The 21,073-nt window shown below is 42.6% G+C and overlaps 2 protein-coding genes across 2 annotated transcripts; both read right to left on the reverse strand.

Annotated features, from left to right (window-relative positions):
- Positions 1-657: 657 nt before the first annotated feature.
- LOC306754002 (uncharacterized protein) lies at positions 658-7,378 on the reverse strand (the record flags this gene model as incomplete). The annotated part of the gene is given in 9 exon segments (XM_079237914.1): positions 658-1,431; positions 1,640-1,744; positions 1,967-2,033; positions 2,310-2,471; positions 2,699-2,727; positions 3,072-5,670; positions 5,850-5,992; positions 5,994-6,057; positions 7,335-7,378. Coding segments are annotated over 9 exon segments (3,987 nt in total).
- A 2,270-nt stretch (positions 7,379-9,648) lies between these two features.
- On the reverse strand, positions 9,649-14,097 carry zfpl1 (zinc finger protein-like 1). Its single transcript, XM_079214555.1, has 8 exons — positions 14,024-14,097; positions 12,394-12,506; positions 12,190-12,301; positions 11,827-12,020; positions 11,607-11,685; positions 11,303-11,494; positions 11,022-11,145; positions 9,649-10,907 (listed from the first exon to the last, which is right to left on the reverse strand). Exons 2-8 carry the CDS (start codon positions 12,493-12,495, stop codon positions 10,721-10,723), a joined length of 990 nt encoding a protein of 329 aa, XP_079070681.1. The 5' UTR covers positions 12,496-12,506; positions 14,024-14,097; the 3' UTR covers positions 9,649-10,720.
- Between the last annotated feature and the right edge of the window lie 6,976 nt (positions 14,098-21,073).

Genomic DNA, 21,073 nt, shown 5'->3' on the forward strand with positions numbered 1-21,073 from the left:
ATAGTTGATATAGTACATGCTAAGACTATTTTACAACAGGAAAGTTGATGAGCAGGAAAACACAGAAAAACCTTTTCTTCTCCAATATTTTGGGATGTTTTTTTTAGATTATGCAAAACACTTTTTGTAAATAGCATTAAACAATGCATTCAACAATGCATGGGTACCTACTCAATAAATACACAATATATGTATACATACTGCTATATGCAATAAAGCAAACGGGTAAGGAAATGCCTGAATCTGTTTATATAAAACAAAAATATACATTCACATTTTCCATTAAACGACCAAATCTAAGCTGTAGAGGATGTTTCAAGGTACATAAAAAATATCATTTATGTTTAAATACATTATGTTATTCATCTCATGCTTTATGGGCTTGTTGAAAACTGCAAATATGTGTCTATTTAAGTGTAGATTTGAAATACAACAACTGAGGGAGCCCAATGTGCTGTCTGAAAAGTTTGAGACAAATTGAAAACAGTACTTCTCACAGTTTCGACTCAAAGGTTAAGTCTCCTCAAACCACATGTTAATTAGAGGGGCTGAACCACCGAGCCACTGAAAAAGAGCTTCTTTTGAACTGTTTAGACTAAATAAAGATCAAAGTAACTGAGGATTTCAGACACAGTGAGCAGTGCACTCGTGTTTCTGTCACAGCTGTGTTCGCTCCCCTTTCAACAGCTCGTCTGAAATCCCTCCTGTCCGGCCGCGCCCTCGCCCTTCAGCGGGCTGCGACCCACGTATGAACTGACTGAGCATCCGCTCGGCTGTCTCCAGGCCGGCCAGGCTGCTCTCCGTCTCCGATGTCCTGCTTTCTATCGGCCGGTCGCTGCTTGATCTCCAGTGATGAATGATCTCATTATCTAAATCCTCGATAGCTTCGTGCCCTTGGTGGTGGAGGTCCATCATGGCCTCCGTGCCTCGCAGCTCCTTCTGCATATGGTGGCGAGCCAGAGGGATTTCCTCCAAGCTAGCTGACCGGATCAGGATGGCGGAGCCGAGGTTCGGACTTGTGGTGATCTTGTACGTGCCCTCACCTGTCAAGCCGCCGAACAGGTTCTTGTTGTGAATGGTGAACTGGAGATGAGGTCCTTGCACTGGGCATGGAGAGTGTTGCCTGGCAATTTCCTCACCCCCTGACTCGCTGTCTTTGTCCACGTCCGCTTCCCAGTGTCTCCACACTGGACCTCTGTTCGACCCCTTCAGTATAAATCGCGGGGTCTCGTCTCCCTTTTCGGACCAGTCAGATTCCTCCTCCTCTGGAACTGGCCCCAGAGATTGATCCTGCCCGCCGGTTTTGGCCTTTTCGTAGTTATTATGGCTGTCCATGAATTGTGCCGGAGGGGGAGTGATGGGAGGAACCATCTGATTAACGGCATCATCTGACTGAAAATGAAGTTCAGTCTTGTTTAGCACTGATGTAACCTACGGTAAGTAGAGGTTAGAAATGGATCAGTTTATTGATTGAATGACGCAAAGAATAAAGAAAAGGTTTCTGTATGTGTAATGAAAATCATACTGAAGCTGAATCCTGTTTTGGATTGTCTATTTGTGTCATGTCTTCACAAATGCCTGTGTGAAGCCACAAAAGTTTAGTTTGCCTCAACTTTAAGAGGGAAGTAAAAGATCTTACACTGAATGTTTCCTCACTGTTGGCACATTTTGCATCAGCGATCTGCTCTGTCAGTGCTGAAATACGCTGGTTCAACCTCTCACGTTCTCCTTCCATACTCTGAGCCTGACACAGAAAGCACATGAAGCACAGTTGTCACAGGTAAACCTTCAGGAAGTGGGGAATTTACATCAGAATATCCCCACCCAGGAGTCACTGATCAGCCAAGTTTTATAACTCAGTCAGAAGAGACTCTTGCGCGTCTCAAAACGTGCTTCTACAATCATTTTCACGTTTCTGGAGAATCATGCTCCCGCAAAAGGAGCACAGAGATGCTTCCAATCTCACCACTGAATGAAGCTTTTGCTCTAGGAGATGATTCGTCTGCTGTGTGGAGGAGCAGTTGTCATGTAGTCTGAAGAAAGAAGACACAGGCAAAGAGAGATAAGTTATAATGTATTGCAGTATACATGCACATCGAATGAGGTTAAGTAAGATATATGTATTAATTGCGTTAAAACAGAGATGACAATAGTGCCGATCGCTGTTCATACTGATTCGATTCTTTCAGATCTCTTCCTATTGGTGAAGTCTCCTTAGTAAACATGAAGATGACTCAAATGATGGGTGTGTAATTGTGTACAGTAAACTCTATTAGAGGAACACAAAGTGTTGCCTGTGCAGTCGTTACCTCTTAAACTTCTCTGTGAGGCTGCTCAGCTCAATGCGTGTCTTCTGAAGTTCTGCCTCCAGAAGCTTTTGGCTGCTTATGAACTCCTCTCCTAAACACTCCATCCTCACTGCTGTCTTCAGCAGGCTGTGATGCAGACCTTCATTCTGCCCCTGGAGGTCCCTGTCACATATACACAGCAGAGAAACATGAGCGTCAGAGGAATTCATTTAATAATTCTTAATTCTTTTGTTTGCTCTCAATACTCTCAATAAAATTACACAGGTCAGTGTTTTCTATTCACATCCAGAATAATATGCGTGTTTCCAATTAATCTACGTACAATATCACAATCATGGTTGTCACTTGGACCATTTCCAGTTAAAAACCCCAAAATAATTCACACTTACATGATTCTACCAAGTTCATGTGCCTTTTCCTGCATGAAAGGAAAAAACGTTACTTCTGAAATATCTGAAATATTATTGACGATGCCCAAAGAATAAAGTGAAAAAGATGACCTGGAAATTGAAAGAAGAATAAAGAACATCACTTGGGAATGTCAACTTGATTACCATTAGTTTGGTCATGATTGCAAATCTATTGTTCTGTAATAACTACTCTAGTGTGCACTGTGACACGCACACGGGGCTAAATCAATAGACGAGCAAATGAGTGGAACATTATGACGTAACCAGTTAATCAAGCGTGTACAACAAGGACCACTATTGACTTTCCAATAATGACTTCATGAACGGAGTAACTCAAAGAGAAAGGCCGTACTTTATGTAGCGATGGGCCCGTGAAGCTCGTCTGCTCCTCGTCACGACTGGAGGGGCTGCTGGTGTTGCTGGTGTTGCTGGGAGACTCCTTCTTCCCGGGGTGGGACGGGGGGCCGCCAGAGGACCGCCTCTTTAAATATGTGTCGGGGTCCAGGTCAGTGTTTTTGGAGGGAGGCTCGTTGGAATGTGATTCGGGTGGATGTCCGTGGTGACGACCTTTGCTATAGTAATCTCCATGGTGATGGTCTCCATGGTGATGCTGATTGCCAGGGCGATGGTGGTCTCCCTGGTGATGCTGATGGCCGGGACTGTGGTGGTCTCCATGGTGATGCTGATGGTGGTCACCATGGTGATGTTGATGGTGGTCACCATGGTGATGCAGGTGACCTGAACTGTGATGGTCGTCATGGTGATGCTGATGGTCTCCATGGTGATGCTTATGGTCTGAACTGTGGTGGTCTCCATGGTGATGCTGATGGCCTGGACTGTGCTTGTCTCCATGGTGATGAAGGTGAGCTTCACTGTGGTGGTCTCCATGGTGATGCTGATGGCCTGGACTGTGCTTGTCTCCATGGTGATGAAGGTAAGCTTCACTGTGGTGGTCTCCATGGTGATGCTGATGGCCTGGACTGTGCTTGTCTCCATGGTGATGCAGGTGAGCTTCACTGTGGTGGTCTCCATGGTGATGCTGATGGCCTGGACTGTGCTTGTCTCCATGGTGATGCAAGTGAGCTTCACTGTGGTGGTCTCCATGGTGAGCTTCACTGTGGTGGTCTCCATGGTGATGCTGATGGTCTGGACTGTGTTTGTCTCCATGGTGATGCAAGTGAGCTTCACTGTGGTGGTCTCCATGGTGATGCTGATGGCCTGGACTGTGCTTGTCTCCATGGTGATGCAAGTGAGCTTCACTGTGGTGGTCTCCATGGTGAGCTTCACTGTGGTGGTCTCCATGGTGATGCTGACGGTCTGGACTGTGCTTGTCTCCATGGTGATGCAGGTGAGCTTCACTGTGGTGGTCTCCATGGGGATGCTGATGGCCTGGACTGTGCTTGTCTCCATGGTGATGCAAGTGAGCTTCACTGTGGTGGTCTCCATGGTGAGCTTCACTGTGGTGGTCTCCATGGTGATGCTGACGGTCTGGACTGTGCTTGTCTCCATGGTGATGCAAGTGAGCTTCACTGTGGTGGTCTCCATGGTGATGCAGGTGACCTGAACTGTGATGGTCTCCATGGTGATGTGCTGGGGTGTGGTGACCTTTATGGTGATCAGTTGTAATCTGGTTGCCATGTTGATGCTTTTGAGCATGGCCTTGGTGGTCTCCATGGTGATGGTGAAGAGAAGATCTATGATGGTTGCCATGGTGTTGATGCTCACCGTGTTGGTGATTTGGGCTGCGGTGGTCTCCATGGTGATGGTCTCCATGATTATGGTCCCCATGGTGATGGTCTCCAGAGTGATGGCGATGGGATGTACCGTCATGGTTCTTGTGGTGATGGTCACCATGGTGATGGTCGCCATAGTGGTGATCCTTATGATGAGGACTGTGGTGGTGTCCGTGGTGATGGTGGTTGTGCTCACAAGACGCTGAATGGGAGGTTTGAGACCGCGAGTCACATCTCTTCAGGCGACGGTCGGAGACTGAGGATCGGTGACGGAGCGATTGAGAGGGAGAGCGGCAGGAGGAGCGCCTGGAGCGCATTGAGTCTGCGCTGCCGTGGCGACTCCTCTGCTGCCGCTGGGTTTCGCAGCTGGTTTCTCTTTTCGAGGCTCTAACAGACACCGGACCCGGACTGCAGGGTCTCTGTGCATTCGTAACCCCAAGGGTGGTGAGTCTCATCGGGCTGAGAACCTGCCGAGTGATCTCATTCAGGAAGGCAGAGAACTTCTTCTTTTCCTTCATTAAGTTCTGCCTGGCTTCACCTTTCCTCCTCTCCTGTTCAATCTCATCTTCATTTCCATGCCAATCTCTCTCTGTGGCTCCAGAGAGAGCCTCCATTGATTTGGCTTTGCGGAAACTTCCTTCATCTCTTGACCCTCTTTTAGTCCTCGGGGTGTTCTTCAGGGTGCCGTGAGAGGAGCCGTTGTGAGAGGATTTGCCTTTCTGCTGCTTGGCAGAGCGCCTGTTTTGACGACCTCGTCTCTCTATCAACGGAGCCGTGTCGTTGTCTTCTTCCTCAAAGTACTTGTGTTTCCTGGAAATGTCGGTACAAGACTGGGAATGCTGGGGCTTCTTCAGTGAACGTCTATCTGAACCCTTACTGCTGGTCTCAGAGGACAGGCTCGAGGAAGACGTTGAAGAGGAGGAGGAGGAAAAAGAAGAAGAGGACGGTGATGAAGAAGAAGAAGAGGAAGAGGATGGGGAGGAGGAGGAGGAGGAGGAGGAGGAAGGTGTTGATGGAGAAGAAGAAGAGGAAGAAGAAGGGGAGGAGGAAGAGGAGGAACCAGTTGAGGAACTATGGCGAGTTTCTGAAAGAGAAACATGCCGATGGTTTTTCTTCTGATGGCAGTGGTGAGGAAGAGGAGTCTTGTCTTCATCCCTGTGACGCTGAAGGTCGGGTGGATGATCACTGAAGATGTTGTCCTCCGTTGTTGAGTGGGTGCTATTTTAGAGAGGAAACACGAGCGTTAAACACACATTGGATACCAATAGTTCACGATAATGGTAATTATTTTTGTAATAGCAGATCAAATGTACAAATCAAAAACACAAAAAAATACATATCTGCTACTTTAATCCTTCTAATGTAAAAACTAACACAATTTTCTTTTTTAAACGTACTCATAGCCATCATTGTCATCGGACTGATGATGCAACTTTGGACGATGATGACGACCTTGATTTTGGTGATGGTGCTTTATTTGCTGAGATTTAGAGTTAGCGGACTTTCTGTGCTTGTGGTCTTTTTCTTGATGGTCGCTCATTTTCAGTCTTGTGGTTTTTGACGCCTCTGGTGTCCGGATGAAGATGTAAAAGTTGTGAAGTAATTCTCCGTCAACTGCCGCCTGCAGCTGAGAGTCGTCCACAAAAACTGGCACGATATTGATCCCTGCATGGGGAAATGGTACATCATTCAGTGTGCCGGGACTACTGTCCAACTACAGAACTAGAAACATGGCAATACTTACATTTTAATTCACACTATTATTACGTGATCAGTACTACTACTGAATGCAACAGTATTATTAGCAGTAACAGGATTGCTGGTCAGCTTTTTGCACATCATTTCTCACTTGTACTAAAGTATTAAAACCCTCATGGTAACACTTTCCATGAAGACCACATCTATAGAGCATTATGAGGGCGTTCAAAGTGATTTATTTAAGTGCATTTATATGGTTTCATGACTACTCTCACTAACACACATAACGCCCTCTGGTGCGTTATATCAACAGTCATAAAACAGTATGAATCATCTGTGTCTTAAGGATGCTCTTGATGGGTTGACTGATGGGTTTGTAATACATTATGACAACCTAAACTCACCTATACACACATCAACAATCAACTGGAGGAAGCACTCATAGTTATAGTGAATAAAAAAGCATGCAGTATCAAAAATTATCATTGCATGGGTTTAGAAAAGTTAAGCACATAATGATGCATCTGTAATAAGATATGATTTATCGTAACGTTTCTTTGTTGGTTGTGAGAAAAGAGTAATGCATTGGCATGCATTTAAAATAATCTACTGCATTATAAGTGATAGTATAATTACTTTGAATAAATCATACAGGTTTTACACCCTGAGATTCACGTTATGATAAAGCATGCGCTATTATAGAGGCATCAATATTTACTTCACTTTACTCAGCACATTCAGTGATAACTGCCCGGACTATTATAGCACACTATGACTTATTACAGTAGATTGTTGAGGTGTGCATAGAAGGGGTTCAGGTAGTCATAATGTATTGTAAGTCAACCTCTAGTTGGAGCATCCATAAGACACTTGCACTTACAGTATTAATTATAAGACACATCTATAACGTTTTTCGACACAACATGATTTCAGAAGTGTATTTTTGAGTGCAGTCACGACGCATTATAAATGCATTATAATTCCCTCGTGAAAGCTAATTAAGGCAGTGAAAATCAAATGTTGAAAGTAATCACATGCAGACTTTTGTGCAAAATGCAGCTCATAAGCGGCGCTATGCAACATTTCACTCACTAAGTTGTTAATGCAAGATAAGTCTAGTTCAGAAAGCTGCTACAGAGAGGTGAACTCTATTATTTTACCATGCAGCCGACGTCTGTACTTACGTCCTCAAAGAAGCCTCGTGAATACGACAAGCGGTGGCGTTCATTGAAACACAATAACTCTCTCTCAGTGATGCGCCGTCTAATTGAACTGGGAGGCACAACACACACGGACACATCAATATATACTCCTGTGCCATCCAATGACAGAGGGGGCACTTGTTGCACGGAGCTACTTTGAACTGTATCAAATTCACTGTACGCTGTTCTGCACATGACGGCTTATGCAAGTATTTCAAAGATGAAAGAGTAACATTCTGTACTGTACGTATAGTATAACTTCAAATACAACAGTCAGATGATCAACACACACTGTACATTTGTATAAACTATACATACAAACATGAATGTATTCACATTCACACTCTTTAAAAAATAAACATTCTGTTTCCATTTCATGACTATTTGGACAATGGTAGCAAGATGAAAGATATCAAAGGGATCCTAAATATTTCTTCAAATTCGCTGAAGAATGTTTTAGTTGTTTGTTTAATAAACCACTCCAATTACAACATGATGTTTACAGTTTGGCTTTTCAGAGAATTTCAGCAAATCTCTGTGATATTATAATGTGTTAGATGTCCTGAGCACATAATGGTATATGGATTTCTCTGAGTGACTGTACCAGCCAAAACACCCTGGCCTCAAGCATTCATCCCTCAGCTTGTACAGGGGTCCCTTTAGTGTGGAACATCCAAAAGAGCAAAAATGTTCTGTTGAAGCGAGCCCGTATAACCTTAGGCATGACGGTAGGTGGGTGTCAGATGTCACCTCCTCTTGTGTTGCTTAAGTTGTAAACATTCACAAAATACATGTCGGAATATGATACAGTCGCTTCGTTCATGTGAAAATACTCTGGGGCAAAAAAGGCTGAGCTAAGAACTATGAAGCTCAAACAGTTCATCACAAAGAGATATTTTTTCTTTTCCACTTGTGATTATTATCATGAGACCAGAGCAGAGGACCCGTGCTTCCTACAGTATGCACGTAACTACAGAGTGTTACGTTATTGATCAGGATGTCCCTATTATGTCAATGCAATGGGCAATCTAATAACTCAAAGTTGAGAAGCACATTGAACTCCAATAGAGTGACAAAGGCAATTACACATTACATGGCATGTGACGTTATACTGGACCACTCACGGCCTCAACCGCTTTCTTACATGTCAAGTCAGACAAGATAACCGCAGCTTGGTGGTGCATATAAGTGCCAGAGCTGCTTCATCCTCCTTGTCATTTTGCAGAGCATCATTGCAGCAGTCATTGCCGCTGGCACGTTTCCCCGCATCAATGCAATGTGGCTCAGACCGACGCACCGACAATCAATGGCAAACCCACACTGCTATGACTGTTTGGCGAACGCAATGGAAAGTTAGATGAGGCAACTAGCGTTCACACGTGACGTATCGACGAGTACCCACAACACATGTATACACTTGGAGGGGGGCGGGGGGGGGGGGGGTTATGACAAGGCAGGACAGCATGGGACCAAGTTACATCATATGGGATGTCCAGTGATGATTGATGATGATCACGTGCACATTATTGCTATGCTTTCAGTAAAATACTTTAGTATTTGTGAGATACTGCATGACCTCTGCGTGCACTTGCACTTGCTGTGAACTCTGTAAAATACTATCGGTTTGTGAACCTGTGAGGTTTTAAATGCCAGCTGCTGTATTATATTAATGAGGATGAAAGCATGAGGACGAGTGTGACCTATAAGATAGATTAGTGAATACTACTGTATAGTGAAGAGTGTAGGACTTGCAGAGAGGACACAGGCCTGACCTTGGTCTCTGTCCCATCAGGAGATGCACTCTTAAAACCAGAAGTCACTTACGCAACATTACGATATCCAAAATCTAAAAAGATATCTAGTGTCATATTACATTGGCAATATAGCATTGATATATCGCCCAGCCCTACATCATACACATACATGTTTGGGCATGAGATGTGTTTCTGTCTAATTCCTTGTTGGTGGTTTTCACAAAAAATACAACAGTCTCCTTTGCCTTCTGAAGTTCACCATGGCGTTGTTTCACAATGCTGGCCATCCGAACACTTGCCAACAAATACATTTTGATGGAGTTTGAACTGCGTGTTGGGCTCACAAAACGAACATGAACTTGATAGAAACGAATCATTATGCAGCTTATCCCACGAGGCGGTGATGCCTGCAAGCTATTCTAAGGTGGTCGAAAGCTTAATGCATCAGAATTAAATCTTTACTTTTATCAGCCACCGTCGAAATAAGGTACAAACATGCATTATCTTTTAATGTAATTCTGATTTTATTTGAAGACAGACATATTAGCAGTGTCTTGCCCTGGTGAGATACTAGAACAGTGAGTAAGAGTGGTTACCTGCCGTCTTTCCTCCAGTTCTTTGTTTTAAGTGATCATACATTAATGTTGTTACTTTAGTTCAAACACTGCTTTGCAAACAGAGTCTAGCAGCAGATCAATGCTACCACACACCCTTTTTGTTTGAGCTCCCGCACATATAATGGTTTATGACATAGTATTATTTATTCTCGTTGAAAAATGCAAAACACAACTGGCATCTCAGCAATTCTTCACTCTATTTTTGCCAATGCACAGCAGTAGATGGTCACGTTTCATTGACTTGGAAAAACCGTTGTAATACTGACATTCTGTAGTATTCCCATTTAATAGACAGTCAAAAAACATCAGGAAAATGTACATACAGTATGTATCACAAATTTAAAAGCAATGCACTCAATTTCAGAAGTAATGCAGACACCCATAAATAGTTATGTATTAATTTTCTGTGGGGCATATATGATTCCATGTTGTGAGGGCCACATCTTCTCTAAAAAGGAGAAAACACTCAGCGGCCGCTCAAATCAAATCAGCAGGTGGAGTCAGGTTATGAACATGTGAACATTATTGAACGTTTTGGCTGCGGGCCACATACACACTGACCTTTCTGTCAGCTACGTTTATTTAGTTTCTGCTGAACTTAAAAAATAAAAATCAACTTACAAAGATCACTGACAAATTAGAGATGGATTTGAAAATATAAATACTACCCCTCTTCAGCATTAGAGCAACAATTGCCGGATCCTGCTTCTATTTGCACCTGGTGTTGGTCACCCTGGGTGTTTGCGGGTTGCTTTGCTTGGATCCCAGGAAACTTGTGAATGTTGTGAGATTTGTTATGGTCTGTGTCGCGTGTGATGCCAGAGATTGCATCCATTCTTAAACAAAAGGTACAGCGTCTCTTTCTCTTTTCCACTTAAGTTTGGTAAACGGCTCCCTCTGCTGGGCTAACCACGTATTAGAAAGTCCCACTCCAGCTCGTTCTACACAGGCATATATTGTCTAACACAGAAGGTAAAGAAGGAATCAATGCTTGTTATCAGTTTTTCCCCACACGAATGTTGGGGTTAAGAAGAGGATCTAAATTTGGGTCGGAGCCAGCGGAGGCACGGCCAAGTTTAGCCATGATGATTATCAACGTGAAGAATCCCAGAACTCCGACCACGAGGAGCATGAAGACCCGCTGCTTCCAGGACAGAGCTGTCCGCTTTCCACCTGTGAGGTTTCTGAAATGGTAACAAAAATGACAAAAAAATTGGGATCACAGTGACACTTGCATGGTGATTTGTTTGTAGTGCAGCGCAATAACACAGAGTTCCACAACAGGTCATGGTACTAACTTCAGAATTTGAGCAAACCAACTTAATGTTGGACGCCGTCGGTATTTGTCATCGTCAATGTCAATCTGTGTGACAGAGCTATGGCCGATGTCCCGCGTGTCGTAGATCTTTCTTGGTGACGATGCTGGAGAATAACAACGAATTATTAAGATGGAAGGCAACACGGAATGTTAAATGTTCAGTGACCCAACAATAATTTCTTACTTTTAGGGCTCTTAAGGAAAGACGAGCATTACTAAGAGCAGTAAGTGAGCGATTCAGAGGGCTTTCCATTACTTTACCTGTGTGTAGTGTAATTGTGTCACGGCTAGCGTCATTAGTGAAGTTGACAACAGCGTGCTCCTGCATATTTGGGTCCCCATTTTTACGAGGACCTCCGAGATCTTCCTGTGCTGGAGGTGGGACAGGATTTGGTGGTGGGTTGAGGCTGGTGTTATAAGCGTGGCTGGGGTAAACGTTGCTTTGTTCTTGGGCTGTGGAAAGGAAAAAAAGAAAAGAGTTTGGTTAAACCACTTAAATGATAGTGTGTAATTAACAGCTAGAAAAGAAGTTGTAATTTTCCAAAAAGTAAACATTAAGGCTCACCGTCAAATGTTGACCAGTCAGTATAGTCAGTGACATCATTCGCCGTGGTCTCCTCAAGGACCCCAACGGGCTCTTCAATCTGTCAGTCGAACATGACATCTTATTCATATCTTACAAAATGACATCTGTATGATTTGACATTTCAATACAAGTAGAACACAGAGACTGGAAGACTATCTAATGGTCTAGAGATCATAATGTAGCATTAAAAGGCCCTTACCAGCGGCAGCCCTAAACCGGCTCTAGCCCAGTTAACAGATGACAGCTGTTCTTTCAGTACATCAGCAATTGGGCTGGCAAGGTTGGAAGGGGGAAACACTGAACCCTGACAGGTGGGGCACTGGTATCCCGCTGGAGCCGTATGGAGGGGCAGCCGAGAGGCCAAGCTATTAAGACAGGACCAGTGAAACACATCTGTGGAAGGAAACAAAAAAACAGCTTTACGTCACAGCAACAATGGTGGGGTGTCTTTTTTTTTTTTACAATTTTATTCATCATGTTGTTTTTCCATTTCTAGACACCACTAACAGGAAGTGGACAAATATGTTTATTGAAATGCTGTTGAACTTCCTGAAACTCTTACCATAGCAGACCAGCCTAACGGTGTCTTGAGCATTCAGTAGAGTATTACACAGAGTACAGTTGGGGTTGTAATCGCTGTCCTGGAGCCATTGCAAATATGACTGCACGATACACTGTAGGGCACCAAGTGAAAATACAGAAGTGTCATGTGATGCTACAAGTTTTGCCCAAACATAAATTGTGTGATACGTATTCACTCACTGACCTTGTTGTGGTTGGAGACGAGGCAATGCTCGCACACATTGACACGATGTTCAAAGCAGAACAAATTGGTCACCTTTCTCTTCGGACACTTGCAGAGACCCATAGCCACATTAGCTGCATTGCGTAAAAACAAAGCAGGTTTGTTATGAATGTAAACAACAAAAATACAGACTGAGGATCCTTGTTGTCGTCATTCTGTAAATTACAATCTGTCCTGCTGTTTATCACGAGAAGCCAGAAGCAAGAAGATTCTGTCTTCATTTACTAGCAAAAGTTAATTAAACTAAACGGTTTCCACTGAAATGATGCATCCTGTGGCAACACAATAGAGGCAAACATTGACATGACTTTATCTCTTCCCATTTCCCCTGAGTGACAGCCTGAAATATCCCCAGACACTGTTGACATATTTAAGCTTCCCGACATGAGTAATATGAGCAATAAAGAAAATAAATGAATAAAAACAGATGAAAAGCAGGCCATAAAGCATGTATTTAACCAAACGCCAGTGTAAACAGGTATGTCTTTAGTTGGTTTCTAAATGACGTCAAAGTTAATCCTATACTCTACACGGAGCAAGTGAAGAGACCCGAGTATGGGGGTGATGTGAGACCGTCTATTTGTCCTCGTCAGTATTCTAGCAGCAGCATTCTGGATTACCTGCAACCGGTTAATCACAGACTTTCTGAGAGAGGAGAAAGGTTCATTACGATAGTCAATACGAAAAGAGATGAAAGCATGTATGATCATGTCTAATTCAGCTGTTGATAGTACAGGTCTCAGTTTGCTAATGTTTCTTAGGGGGAAGAAACAAGATCTAGACAACTGCTTAACATGGGGGTCAAACAACAAGGATTGGTCAAATACACACACACACACACACACACACACACACACACACACACACACACACACACACACACTAATTGCATTTGACCAATCAGGCCATTCTGCTAATCAGTGTGATTAAGTACCTGTATTTTTCAAGTATCTAATTTGATGAAATCAATTTGATAGAGCACCTACTTTAGACAAACACAAACCCTCAGGTCTGATTTTTTTGTTTCTCGATCTTTCAGAAAAACTGACCGAAAATGTATATACTGCAAAACAAAACGAAATGCACTGTGACAGAGCATGTAAGCCACATCGCCTACTCGGAAGCATTTCCAGGGTTCTCGTCATCATAATATAGCAGGCTATACATGTTAAATCGCCCTGGTTGCCATGTCACAATTTTTTGATGGATCAAATCCCAAATGAGGCCAGCAGCAATGTTGGCAGTCAAAGCGTTGCCACGTTATCGTCATCAACATTCCAACATGTTTAACATGTCTAACAAGCTAGTTACGTCACACACAGCGTCTGTTGGGGTGAATTAGAAGTTGACATAAGTTATCGTGACGCAACGTGACACATTCCGGTGGTCAGGAGTCCGATGTTCTGCTCTAACTTCTTCAACACCGTGTAATCACCTCCAGGCAGCTCCTTCCAGACGTGTATCTGAGCTAACATTAGCTGCTCCCTTAGCTGAAAGTTGTCAGGTGAGGTGAGCGAGCTAAGCTAAGCTAGCTAGCTAGCTGGTCGAGTTGAGGAAGTTCCAACGCAAATGATTAATAACTACACGTTACCTGTCACTCAGACTTTAATCCAGTCCCGTTCGCTTCAGGTAATGTTGTCCAACAGTCATTGAAGCTTCCTTGTCAGATTCACGTAGAAGGCTTCCCCAGAAGCTGTCATCGGTAAACTTCACTGCAGCGAGCTGCTTCCTTCCTCTCTGTGTTTATGTGCCACGTCTCTTCCGCTTCGGTTTCTTCTTCGTGTCTTTCTGTAACAAACCACCAGATGCACACTCTGCCATCTACTGACCCGGAGGGCATGCTCCTCCAGATTGCTATATAATTACGTCATTTTTTTCCAATTAGTTAATTCTCATTATGATCGTTATACAACTATAGCATGTAACTCGGTTTGACATATGACATATAGATTAGTTACATGTACAGTGTAAGCAAGTTTGTTTATCATCTTCACAACGCCATTTTGTTTTTTCTTCTTCTTCTCTTGTTGACTGCATGTCCTTAATCAGTATGAAAAAACTGTTCACATCATAGAGCACTGGAGGAGACTCTGCTTTATTTGAAATGCACAGGTGTCTAATAGCATCCTAACTGTCTGCCCAAGACATACACTGACACTGTGAATTATAGGAATGAAGATAAATGATGTGGCCGCGTATATTTTGTTCTCTAGTTTCTCACAATCTCCTGTCTGCGAGATGTATGACTGGCAGGTAGTCTGTTTACAAGGAATTATTCATTATCCACACCATATGTGTCCCTGCAGATTCTCATGATTCTAGTGGACGCTATGATTGATACACATTTAAGTGTCCGTCACTCTGCACAAAAAGAGGGTTAATGTGATTTATGTTTGGAGGACATCGATGTGATGAAATACTCTGCAGTTTTTCATTTAATGTAAGACATTATTAATTTTTTTTCTTGCTAGACAGCGGCAAAAAAAGGCTGCTTGTGTTTTTGTTTTCTTGCTTTTTTGTACTTGGCAGGTTTGTGTCAGATTGCAGTGAGTGTGTTTAGACACCAGATGGTGTACAAACTGACAGCCAATAAAGTATTCCCGAAAGTACACAGAATGTTTGGTTTCAATCATTCACCAATCAGCACTGTCTGTCGATCAAGATATTAACCTTTCATCAGCAGAACAGAGTACAAAATGTAGTCATTACTGATACTGCTTACATTATCAGTTATCTCTGTGTATGTGTGGATCTTCTAAACAAATAATCAATGATTGCAGGGGCTGATGATCCAAAGCCTGCGCCTTATGGCAATTACTCAATTAAAAGTAGTGAAAAACAAGAGAAGAACAGATGTTATGAAGGAGCAGTGTAGTTTGTCATGCCATTATGAGCAGCAGATCACTTAGACGATTTGATTGCAGCAAAATGTGTCTTCATTTGATCTGATAGTGTTGTCTTAATGAACACATTTCGAGTTGGTCTGGCGGAGAGTGTCTGCCAAATGTCATATAAGTACATTCAAATGGTTGTAAAAAGACAATAAGGGACTGCAAATATAGGAAATTATGTGTCATAAAAGAAAACTATAGGCCATCATTGATACATCAACAGCGTTACAATAATTCAGAGCCGTATAGCTTAAAAAAGTTGAGACCATGTTAATTCTGAATCCAGCTATTACAAGCATTACAACAAAGCATATTAATGACATCGATGTGTGCTCGACGCTGCCCTTTCATGCATGATAAAGACTTTTTGTCTTTACAGTATGCATGTTGTGTGTGTGTGTGTAAATGGCCATCCATGTATTTGAGAACGAGGGTGCATTTGTCTGTCCCTTCACAGTCCACTGCATATGAGAATTGCCTGTAGGGGAAGGCGATGGAAGTAAAATGGGAAAATGAAAAAGCCAAAGAAAAACAGTCCCAGTCCCAGAAGTGCAAAGGAAGGAGGCAGAGATGTTCTGCACTCATACGTCTTACAAAGTCTAAGGCACAGCATCAAATTCTGCATTAAGTAAAAAAAGATTGTTTAATGAAGCATTGAGTGTAAAATCCTTCTTAAAATTGTTGCACAGCAGTGGAAAAGAACTACATTTGCAAATGAATTGACTTGCTCTTATTCTTTTCATGGAGTTAAATTGAACAATTAAGTAGATTCAATCAGTGCGGGAGCAAATCAGTCTCATCCACTCTTGTTCCAAGACATTTCTGTAATGGCAACTCTTCAACCAGCAGACTTTAACAACTCTTGATTCGTGTGCAAATGCGTTAACTTCTTTGAAGAAAAAGATGACTATGAGACGAAATGACTTTGTGCTAATGAGCATGAACTTGTAGTGTCCTCGGTGATGACCAGACACACATTATAAATCACTGACAAGGGGTAAGGACATGAGGAAAGGGCATTTGAAAAGCACTGAAATCTAAAGACAAATGACAGAAGCATTGGAGGACAAATCAGCCCCGGAGCTGAGGCAGCTGGGCCTGAAGAGGGTTGCCGGGAGTGTGTGTGTGTGTGGGGGGGGGAGAAGGGGGGGCATTGATTGATTGAGTCTGGCAACTATTGATCAGCTATCAGCTCTATCTGTGAGGTAAAGTGTAAAGATTCAGGCATGGCTTGTTTAATGAATTTGTTCCCTGATGCTACTGTAAAAGGGATTGACCACAAATCAGATGGGTGCTGAAAATCCAGATGGCTGCTGCCTTCTGGAGTTATGACATTTTATCTGTCATATCTTTTAAATATGTTGCATTTACAACACTGTAAAAACAAAACAAGAAAAAAGACGGTAAGAACTCTAAACGTTGTACCTACCTGCAGTTTCATTCGGTTTGTCAGAGTGTGCGTTGATGATTCAGGATGTCTCAAAAGACAATGAGAAAAACGTTTTCTGTAGATTGTGTCATGTCATGTTTACAAATGTATCTTTAGATACAAGCTGGCAAAGTATTTGTTCAATACTGGGGTTTAGTTAGATATGTGTAATCATACAATAAAAAAAATTTCCAAACCTTTTATTACTGCTGTAAGTGCTGGAGCTATTGACTGTCTAACTGAAGAAAAAAAAGCATCCGCACACTCAAATCTGAGGAAAAATCTTTTTTTTTATATAAACGAGATATCGGTCAGAGGCCTTCTTCAAGGCAAGGACATTCAAACATCAAAAGTGCACAGATCATGTTTTTCAATTAATTTTCAAATTCAAAACTGCACCCAGTTTATGGACGGCCTTCATGAGACCAGACCAAATCATGAATGTACTAAAATATATACTAGCATTCTATTTTTTTTAGATGTTCATGAAATTCAGTGTGGTCCTTTCAGAATGTTGTATGTGTCGATAGATCTCAAGGTGATATGAATCACATGATTTTGTGACACATAATCACTGTAAACTGTGCACCAATTACACAGCTTGGATTTGACCTCATGTGCATCTATCTATTAAAACAGTGAATGCAAAAATATCACAGAGTCACCATTGACTGAGCTGAATCCATTTTAGGGTTAAAGCAATAACAAAAATTAATTCATTGTTTGGTTCGCGTAAAGCCCTGTTGTGTTACTATAACAAACAAGTGAAAACAATCAGCATTCAACTGAGAAGAAAAATCTGGAGAAAACAACACCCCCCACTATTCATCTATTTCGTAGAAATGTGTATTATTTTTGTTCCATAATCATCTTGAGTACCTGATACAATCTAGTGCCCCTCTGGGGGTCCCAGTCTCCAGGATGAAAATGACTGCGTTTACCCCATTTCGCAGTGAGCTTGAGTCATGAGATGCTTCTCTCTCTGGCTGCTGTGTATTTGTTCGTACGTCTTTCGTTGTTCCTCTTGTACGTGCGTGCGTGAATACTGAAAATTAAGCAAAATCAAATCCATGGTTATAACCACATCGTTTAATTTCTAATGCAATGACCCTGTGGATACTGTTACTTTATGGGGATGGCGGCTCAGTGGCAAATCCATCAGGCTTTGCTCTGAATGAAATTGGATTGAGTGATTGATTTATGTATGTCAAGTGAAGGGCAAAGAGACGGACAAAAAGAAACCGCAGAGTGTTTGAGCGGGTCAGGGGAGGGGAGTCGCAGATCTATGGATGAAGCATGCGGCCCCCTGATGGGGGAAGGAGAGCATTGAATCAGACAGAGATAAATGGAGTGTGAGAGACAGAGAGAAAGAAATTCAGACATATGCCTGCTGACCTCAACCCTTTTTCTCCACAACTAATCAATACAGGGAAATGTATGTGTGTGTGTGTGTGTGTGTGTGTGTGTGTGTGTGTGTGTGTGTGTGTGTGTGTGTGTGTGTGTGTGTGTGTGTGTGTGTGTCTGTGTGTGTGTGTGTGTCTGTGTGTGTGTGTGTGTGCTTGTTTGGAGGGAGGAAGGTTCCATCTGTGTCGCCCCCAATAAAGATCAGCAACACGGTGACATTACCTCGGCCCTGTCTGACTCCTCCCTGGCCCTCCAACCTTTGCACATGCTTCTATTTAATTTTGGGCCCTGTAATCTTGTAAAGGACTGAGAGGTCTGGAGCACTTAGACCCTGTTCTTCATTGAGCTCGGCGAGGGAAGTGGGAGTTAAAACACGAAGCATCACTGCTGCACAACTGACATGTATGCGTCCTCGGGTCGTGCATATGTAAAGATGTGTGTCTCATTTGGCTTAACAAATAGAAAGGGCTGCATTTTTCGCACAAAATAAGAAAAAGCAAGTAATAAAAATGAATGGTTGAATATTAGGTGCTTTTTGTCTGACTGCCAGACTCTCTCCCACTCAGTCGCTTCTAAACACACACATACACATTGGCTGAAAGAGAAAAGACACCAGCATTTTCCAAATAATCAGTTCTATGAAAGAAGCCTGGTGTAAACTATTGCTCTGAGCAGCACATTTTCCCAGGAGAGAATTCTGCAAACGTTCTATTAATCAGCTAAATGGTGCTATATTCCACCTAGTATCCACTCCCTATCAGCCTTTTTACTGTAATTGGTTCCTTCTGCCGTTTAAGACTGAAAAAATGTCGATACAAATTTTCAGTCAATTAGGAGGAAGTCTCAGCATGGCTTTATTCAAATCCAAAGTGCATAACTAGATCGACCCAATGTGAAATTATCCAGACTTCTTGAAATGAAGATGCCAGTTCTACAGGTAAAAAAACTGAAGAAGAGTGGAACATGCCTCTGTTCTTTCTGTGAAATCAAGACAGTGGACATCACAATACCAGCCCGGATCAGATGAAGTAGAGGCAGCAGTGGCGCTTCGTCCAAGAAGACAGACAACATGCAGGCAAGAATAAAGTGCTCTGGCTGAGAGGGAGTGAAGATGTTTAGAGGATGACGGTACCCTCCCCATTCCAGCACTCAGCTGTTATTGGTTCTCTGGATGGTCTGCAATCACCGTTTAAGTCTCAAACGGGCCCGCTTTATGAGACAGTAAATTAAATTGACACTCCCCAATGTGATCTCCACAGCGGGTTCCACCCAACTGTGATTAACAGAATAGACTGGGGTGACTTTTGATCTGGTGAAGGGTATCATCAGCAAATTTCTCACCTGTCATCTAGTCGACAATTATGACAAGACTAAGAGTCTACAGCCACGCTAGCAACTGAGGCTGTACACAGTGATGCTGTATGCTTAATGCTAACATGCTGTGATGTTTACCCATCTTCACCATCTTGGTTCAGTGTGTTGCCGTGCTACAGTAACATTTTGCTAATTAGCACTATTTAGCTGAGGCTAATAAGAATGGCATTAATGATGGTATTCAGTCATAATCAAACAGAAAAATTGACCATATGATGACGCTACTACAGGAACAGTCAGGGGATCACCAAAGTCAGTATGTTTCATCCTCTGGGGACTGTGAAAATCTGGTCTGATGTTTCTGTCCTTGAAACATTGTTGACCAGCATTTTGAGCCCAGTATAGCAGATCCTTCACTGTGATTGTTTCTTATGAGTGAAGGTGAAGAACAGTGATAGAACCTATTGATCCTAGGTCATTGCATTGATAGCTTTGTTGCGTCCCTTCCTGTACGGGGCAGGAGGAGATTGCAGAGTTTTGCAGACTCTCTGGTTTGATGTAATGTCCAGCAGCTGTCTGAGAGTCAGTGAGCCATCTGTGACTCTCCTCACTCATTGGGTCTGTTAGGCCCTGTTTAACCAAGCTTAAATTGCACTTGACCATTCAATGTCAAAGCACGAACATGACATCTGTGATGCTAAAGCCCCGTTAATGTGTTTGCATACTGTATGTCTACTTCTCTTCTTCGAGAAGTCTAGCAAGAAAAGGGTAGGTGCCGAAACCAAGAGGATACAGTGGCAATGATTTGAACAGTGTAATAGTTATGTTCAGTCTGAGCGGAGGTAGATGAACCATTAAAATGATGTGTCAGTACCACCTACCTCTGAGGTGTTTGATCACAATGGCCTTGTCGACAATATCAGAGCGCCGCTCAAGTCCCAAGTGATTAAATGCGAACATGCCACGGGATCTGACGCAGAGAGAAAATAACTCTTGATACAAAGATGAGTAGTCACAGTGAATTTGTCATAACATTTTATCTGACTCATAGTCTGGTAACAGTTTACCCACTGAGAGTTTTCAAAGACGAAACTGTAAAGTAAAAAAATGGGCCAGTGGCTTCTTAACAAGGGTCAGTGCAAGTTATGAGAGCTGTTGTTCACTCCTGGTCCAAATGTGAAAAGCTTAAAACCAGCAAATTGCAGCTTGCTTTTCATCTGATTAGGCTATTATTCCTTTTGTTGCCTGACAAACACATTTTGCCAAAAAATCTTAGCACACACTTTGTTCATTGTTAAGTTTGAATTGGCTAGGTTGGATATTGTTTTAATAAACGAGAGAGTATGATGATTTTTAGTGTCTGAAAATGTGTATAGCACATTATAAATTAATGTGTATGTGAAGGGGTTATTTACATTTGAGTCTATAAGGAGGTTATGGGAGTTGGAATGACGTCAACAGCTGGGTTGCTGTGTAAATATCCATCAGAGGGAAGGCAGCAGAGAGACAATAGCAAAGGAAATCAATGGTTACTCTACACGAATCCACAGTGTTATCCGGATTTTCTTTTCAGGAATCCATCGATGTAAAGACCAAAAGAACA

Source organism: Taurulus bubalis (assembly GCF_910589615.1).
Source record: "Taurulus bubalis genome assembly, chromosome: 2".
Classification (NCBI taxonomy): Eukaryota; Metazoa; Chordata; class Actinopteri; order Perciformes; family Cottidae; genus Taurulus; species Taurulus bubalis.